The 6,982-nt window shown below is 48.6% G+C and overlaps 1 protein-coding gene across 1 annotated transcript; it reads left to right on the top strand.

Annotated features, from left to right (window-relative positions):
• The first annotated feature begins 96 nt into the window (after nt 1-96).
• C23H9orf78 (chromosome 23 C9orf78 homolog) lies at nt 97-6,572 on the top strand. Its single transcript, XM_075055837.1, has 9 exons — nt 97-286; nt 1,536-1,595; nt 2,255-2,306; nt 2,512-2,582; nt 2,831-2,908; nt 3,349-3,546; nt 4,026-4,162; nt 4,917-5,015; nt 5,580-6,572. Exons 1-9 carry the CDS (start codon nt 204-206, stop codon nt 5,669-5,671), a joined length of 870 nt encoding a protein of 289 aa, XP_074911938.1. The 5' UTR covers nt 97-203; the 3' UTR covers nt 5,672-6,572.
• The last annotated feature ends 410 nt before the right edge of the window (nt 6,573-6,982 follow it).

Below are 6,982 nucleotides of genomic sequence, written 5' to 3'. Positions count from 1 at the left end.
GCGCTGCCGGAGCCAGGACAGGCGGGAGCGGAGCCGGCGGCTCCTGCCCGGCCGCGGTGCTGGCGGGTGGGTGGTGCCGCCCGGCTTCGTCGCGGGGCTGTGGCGTCATCGCTGCGCGACGCGCTCGGCGCGGAGGTGGTGGTGGTGGTGGGGGGGGGGTTGTTGCCGTGTGGCGGCGGTGCCGGAGCGCTGCGGGCGACGCCATGCCGGCCAAGAAGTCCTTCCGCCGGCGGAGGGAGGACTCCGAGGAGGAGGAGGAGGACGAGCAGGTCGCCGAGGAGGTCAGGTGGGTCGGGAGCCGGCGGAGAGGCCGGCTGGGCCCGCCGGTCCCGGGGCGTACCGTCGTGCCCGGCCCTGCGGCGGTGGGGGCCCGGGCCGGGACCCCCGGGTCCGCGTTAGTCCGGCAGTACCGTGTCCGGTCGTGTCGTGTCGTGGAACGGTCAGGTAGCGTTGTCGAGTGACAGAGCGTTGCGTCACATCGCATCGTTCCGTTGCACCGCTGTGTTGTGGCTTCGTGGCGTCACGCCGTCGGGTCGCAGCATCGCAGCCTCACGGTGCCGCGTCGCGTCGTCTCGCGCAGTCATCCCTCTGCCGCGGACATGGGGGGATCGCCACCCGGGTACGGGGCCGGGGCCGGGGCCGGGCGGGGGGGACGTCCCCGCGGGACGGGGGGGGGGTGTCTGACCCCGCCGGCAGCTCCGGCCGGGTGGGACGGGACGGGACAGCCCGAGGAGCCGTGCCCTCCCGGGCCGGGAGCCGCCAAGAGCAGCGCTCGGTGGCAGCGGAGCGACACGGACCCTGTCTTTCTGGCGAGCAGCCCCCTCCTCTCGCTGGCGTTTCCTTCTCTCCCGCTTCTGCCTGTTGGAAATTGGCACCCGCGGGTGCTCCGGTTTGTGCTCGCATCCTTGCGTTGCCAGCAAGGCCTTTCTTGTCAGGGTTTTATCCCTGGGGGATATTTTGTGATGCATGCGTAGTTCACAGCGGATAGCGAAAGACACGCGTGAGTAGGGAAAGCCTAAATACCTGCAGAAGCAAAGAATGTGTGTCAGGCAGTGTAGAGAGACTAGGTATTTAAATTGACCCTAAACTTTGTTCGGAGTCACTGGTACACTGACGTATCTTGACAACCATTCCGCTGCGTTATAGTCACTTGAGAGCTGCTGCTGATTTGTCTGTAAATTGAGTGCTTTGTTCGCTCCTCCTTCTCCTGAGAAGGGACTGTCATTTGATTAGCTTGTGTTAATTGTTGAAGGAGTAAAGGTGCCCCACATTAGTTCCTGTTACTTTAGCGACCCTTTGTTTTACTGTGACGAGAATATTGTCTGGCGATCTTAACGGGCTAAAACTAGTGATCCTTGGAATTGTTTAAATAAAGTAGAAAATATTTACCTAATTTGTAATCGGAAAAGAGGACACAAATATGCAGAAGTTTTTAGGGCAAAGTCTGTCTAGAAGGTCCCATGTTAACTGCAGAAAATCAAATTAATTAATTAAAACCAAAGTATCAAGTACTAAGTCAGATGTTTTTTCTTCAGGTTAAAAGTTGAGGAAGCCAAAGAAGTTCAGAGCCTCAGAAAGCGACCCAATGGGGTGAGGTAAGGGATGTGGCACCAAGGATGTGAACTCGTGTTTTGTCCAACGGTGTAATGTAACAGTAAATTTCTCTCATTGTGTGTCTCCTTTCAGTAGAAACCATTACATGTTGGATAGTGCCAAAACCATGTTCTTGATAGAGGAGTTTCTGCATTAAAGCCTGAGGGTGGAGAAGGGGAGTTTGGTCCAGGTGCACAGTGTCAGTTTACAGCGAGCAAAGTCTGTTCTGTATCCCAGCTGTGAAGAAAGAGATTAAGATTGGGATTTACCATGAAATGTATTTTCAACACATTACTTTTGCACTGCACGCGTGGTTTAAATGGGACACTTTCACACCTCCTCCATCCTAATTTCCTTCTTCCCTCTCACCTAGTGCTGTTGATTAGCTGATAAGCTAGTTGAAATGTGCACCAGAAATGAACTTTGTTCCTTATTTTGGTGACACCCTGTAAGGCACTAAAATGTGCCTTAACTTCTCATCTCCCCAAAACAGTAACAGTTCCTCTATCCCTGTGGAGGGATTGGGAAGATTGACAATTTAGTGTTAGTACAGTGTGTGAGACCACCTGCTAGATTTAGAGAAGGATAAAGAAATGCAGTATTGTTGGTAATATGTTTCCTTCCACTGAAGTTTATTTACTTTCTTTATCTGCTTAACTAGCGCTGTAGCTCTGCTTGTGGGAGAGAAGTTGCAAGAAGAAGCAACACTTGTGGTAAGTGCTGGACACTTTCATCACCTTGGTGCCAAGATGTAATGATGTGAAAACATCTGTGTGGTCCAGCTGATTGCTGTGCCTGGGGTAGGACTGATGTCACAGCTCAATACTTAAATATTTTCTGTGTTTTTATCCAGATTTCAAAGACTAGCGTTAAACTGGGGGGAAGCTCCAGGGTTTCTCTTTATTTCTTCTTTTACAGGATGACCCATTTAAGATAAAATCTGGGGGAATGGTGGACATGAAGAAGCTGAAAGAAAGAGGCAAGGACAGGTGCGTGCATATGAGCTCTGAAGATCTCTACCCGGACTAGTATTAAATGACAGCTAGTAGTGAAGTAACCAGAAGTTGTGTTGCTTTGAAGAGTTTAACATAATGCAGTTTGGCCAGTTATTGTTACCCTAACTTGTCAAATTAGTTAAAAAAAAAACAAAAAAACCCAAAAACCACACACACAAAGAAAGACCCAACAAGCCCCCCCCCCCCCCCCTAAAACTGTAAACATTGTGGTTTCCATTTAGGATTAATGAAGAGGAAGACCTAAACTTGGGAACTTCCTTCTCAGCTGAAACCAACAGGAGGGATGAAGATGCTGACATGTAAGTTGTGCTGCGTTGTGTCTGGGATGTTGAATTTGGGGTTGGGTGTCCCCTCATAATTTATTTTTTTCTGTCTTGGATACTGAGTAGTCCCAGAACATCTTCCCAGTTCTCAGTGAAACTTTCACTTGTCCTTTCACCTCCTGGCTGCCAGACTTGAGAAGGCTTTTTCACGGACAAAGATGAGAGGTGCCAACTAGCTGGCTTGGCGTTAAATACCAGTGGGAGCCTTCCCTGCTGGCTGTGAAAGAGCTCGGAGGATCTGACCATTTCTTGGACAATTGCTTCTTGCAATTGATGTTAGCTGAGTTGTTTTGGAGAGATTATTCATTCCTCTCTCCTAGCTATCGGGACAGTGATGCAGCTGTGCTCAGCAGTGCTGGGACAGAGTAGGGAAAACAGAATTATATGGTCTGTGTCCCTCATGTGCTGCGGTTTAGGATGAAGTACATTGAGACTGAGCTGAAGAAGAGAAAGGGAATTGTGGAGAATGAGGAGCAGAAGGTGAAGCTTAAGAATGCCGAGGACTCTCTGTACGAGCTGCCAGAGAACATCCGTGTCTCCTCTGCCAAGAAGACTGAGGAGATGCTGTCCAACCAGATGCTGAGTGGCATTCCTGAAGTGGACCTGGGAATTGAGTATGTGATTCACAGATCTGTTGTTTATTGCCTGAATTGCCAGGATGAGCAACTGTTGATTGGCAGATCAGCGGTATGGCTGGATTATACAGCCCCAGTTTGGCTCTGTGATGGGATTGAGCCTTGTTCTGGATTAGCGCGGTATCTAGCACAGCATGTTCCACACAGCGATGGGGCACCAGTGTGGCTCCATCGTATGGCTTCTGGGAAGAGGCTTTTAATTTTTCTGACTTGAATCTAGCAAATTTCTGGAGGATCAGTTTATGCCTTGCACTGAAGGAGGATGCACTAAAGATGCAAGCTTCCCTTTTGCCTTTGAAACAAAGCCTCTGTTTCTATAGTACTCCCTCCTCTCTCAAAAAACACATCAAATACCATAGCAGTGCTAGTACTATCCCCCAAATCCATCCACTTAGCACTTCTATGCCTACTACACTTTCTAAATATGAATGAGTATTTTTTCATTGTTTTTTTCCTAGCGCAAAAATAAAAAACATCATCTCAACTGAAGAGGCCAAGGCCAAGCTGCTGGCAGAGCAGCAGAACAAAAAGAAAGACAGCGAAACTTCCTTTGTTCCCACCAACATGGCTGTTAACTATGTCCAGCACAACAGATGTAAGTCTCACGTAGCTCCCCTGACCCAGGTGTGACCCTCTCCTCTGCTGAAGAAAAGCAGTCAGTTGGGACAGAGTCTGATGCAGGAGAAATTAGTTCATGTATTGGCACAAGCAGCTGTCCGATTCCTTTTTCTGGGATGCTCCTATAGACCCCATTGGGCTTTCTTCTATTCATCAGCAAGGAGAGGGACATATTACTCATGGCTTGACTTTCTGCTTTTGAACTCCCAGCTGACACTGGCTCATAAATTTCAAGCCTTTTTCTGTAAGTGGTGTCTTGAGGATGTGCTGGAAATGCCTGTCTCATCTGCAGTTCTAAATGATGGTTTATAATTGAGCAAATCCATTTTCTAGGCTGCCGAAGCAGACAGGTGGTCAAGCAAACGCAGACCTTAGTAGACAGGAGATGGGAATTAATTTCCGGGAGGGCCTCTCATACTGCAGCCATCTGGAGGAAAGGCAGCCTTCTGCTGTGTCTGGCCATTCTTACAGGGGTGATTTGGAGTCAGATTTGTGTGTTCTGAAGGAAATGAAGAATCTTTGGGCCACCTCTGATGAAATAGTGCTGCTGAAATTTGCTGTCTCCCATCTTGCGTGTATTGATTATCTGCAGAAACTAATTACAAGAATGCTTGTTCTGAGGTTCTGTTGTTTCTGCTAAAGATCAGTTGGAACAAATGCCATAGAAAGATGTCCATCTGAATAACACTGTTCCCGATAATATTCCTTACCTGATGTTTTCCTTCTTTCAGTTTATCATGAGGAGCTAAATGCACCAGTGCGAAGGAACAAAGAAGAGCCAAAGCCTCGTCCACTGAGAGTGGGGGATACAGAGAGGCCAGAACCTGAGCGTAAGTTCCTAATCTGAAATGTCATAAGGAGAGACACTGAAACTCTTCAGGGGTCTTGCACAGAGAAATGATCTAGCTCTTCTTACCTCCTCTTCTCTGGGAGCCCTGAGGCAGTGGGGAAATGTAGCAATCTAAGTCCATGAGAGGCTATTGCACTTGAGGTACCCCTACTAGGTCACACACGAAGCCCTCTGCATAGAGGATGTCTTGAGAGATGTCCAAGGGTCAAGTAGCAAAGGTCACACCCAAACGTGTTGCCGAAGCTGGCTGACAGGAGTTTGATGAAAGCTGGAATAGCAAGGTGTGCAAGGTTGGGGAGCAGTGACAGCTAAAGCACTAACCTTTCACATAGCAGGGGGCTTCCCCCATATAAGGGAAGTGGTGGTGTTAAGGAAATGTCTCCTGTAAAAGTCAGGGAAATAATATTTCCTTCAGTTTCTTTTGAAGGGTCTCCTCCAATTCGCAAATGTCTGGCCAATGAAAAAGCAACAGATGATTATCACTATGAAAAATTCAGGAAGATGAAAAGACAGGAAATAATATTTCCTTCTCTTTCTTTTGAAGGGTCTCCTCCAAATCGCAAACGTCCACTCAATGAAAAAGCAACAGATGATTATCACTACGAGAAATTCAAGAAGATGAATAGGCGGTACTGATGAACATGGACTGAAGTCTTTGCAGTGGTTCTTACTTTCCACTAATAAAGGATTTTATGTCAATGACCTGAAATGGAGTTGGGGAGAGTCACTGCCATCACATACCAGTGTTACCTACCAAGCTTTTCTTGTGATCTTGTAGTGAATCAGTTTGCAGGTGATTGTGAACTCTTTGGCTGGTAAAATCTTGTATATAAGTTATTTTCAGTTATAAAAATTCTTTTATAAGAACATGAGCTTTCATGGTTGGCATTTTTTAGTGAGAAAACAAACTTGCTTTTACAGATTCTTTCACCCTCCTAAAAAAATCAGGGAAGAAAGAGATCCTTTAAGAGCAGCAGTGCTGTTTGCCTTGGAAATATAAAGGGAAGGGATAAAGCTGGTTTGCTTCAACGGCGCTTTGTAAGAGACTTCTTGTTTGTTCCCAAGGGCCTTTGCTGTGCAGAGCGTGTAAGGCTGAGATGCTGCAGCAGCGTGTTCAGTGCCGCTGCTCCTCAGCCTGGCTTGCAAGTGCTCCGGGAGAAATCACAGTGTTGGCTTTGCCTGGCGCTGCCTCGCTGGGTCTATCATCAGTGCAAGAAATGATGGCAGATAGTCAGCGCCAGGGATTTTATATCGTGCTGTGTTGGTTTGTGTCTTTTTCCCTCCTGTAAACTTCCTTCTGTAGCAGTTCACTGCATTTTATTTTAGCCGCAAAGAAGAAAAGCGGCTCAAATTGTAACTATTGAATTGGAGGAAAATCTCATTTTCAGCTCTTGGGACAGGGTCAATGTGGCAGCTGGTGACAAAGGCAGAGGCCCTGCAGCCTGTGTCAGCCATGTCTTCCCAGGAGGTGTGATGGGTGGGAACTTGAAGGCAAGATTTGGAACTTTTAAAATAATAAAAGTGTTTTTAAAGTGATCGTAAATGGCATTTTTCTTTCTGGGATACATGCCGATGGTTTCTGGGTGCTGGTGGTGGTGATGGCCAGGGTGTCCCGTGGCTATGCAGGTGTCCGTGTCCCATCGCTCAGGAGTGGAAACTCCAGGGAGGGGTGGGATAGCCCCAGTTTGACTTTTTTTTTTTTCAGAAAAGGGGAAAGGTCTCTGGGCCGGGTAACCGCGCGAGTTTGTCTCCCCGGCAGGTCTGGGGTGGCATCCTCTCCGACTACCTGCAAACACGGCACTGCGAATCGTAACGTTGGAGCGGGAGCGCGGTATTTACTGCGGTAAACCACGCGAGGCCGCCATTTAGCTAATTACAGCCGCGGGCGGCGGGCGGCGGGCCCCCCCCCTCCCCGGGCGCCCGTCCAACATGGCGGCCGCCCTCACC

Source organism: Buteo buteo, chromosome 23 (genome assembly GCF_964188355.1).
Source record: "Buteo buteo chromosome 23, bButBut1.hap1.1, whole genome shotgun sequence".
Classification (NCBI taxonomy): domain Eukaryota; kingdom Metazoa; phylum Chordata; class Aves; order Accipitriformes; family Accipitridae; genus Buteo; species Buteo buteo.
The sequence above is the reverse complement of the archived record's forward strand: the minus strand, read 5'-3'. Positions and strand labels throughout refer to the sequence as shown.

Excerpts from the sequence above, each read along its gene's own strand:
- C23H9orf78 (XM_075055837.1), top strand. The coding sequence starts at position 204 with ATGCCGGCCAAGAAGTCCTTCCGCCGGCGGAGGGAGGACTCCGAGGAG. Across the intron at positions 287-1,535 it reads CAGGTCGCCGAGGAGGTCAG|GTTAAAAGTTGAGGAAGCCA; the intron begins GTGGGTCGGGAG and ends TTTTTTCTTCAG. Across the intron at positions 2,909-3,348 it reads AGGGATGAAGATGCTGACAT|GATGAAGTACATTGAGACTG; the intron begins GTAAGTTGTGCT and ends GCTGCGGTTTAG.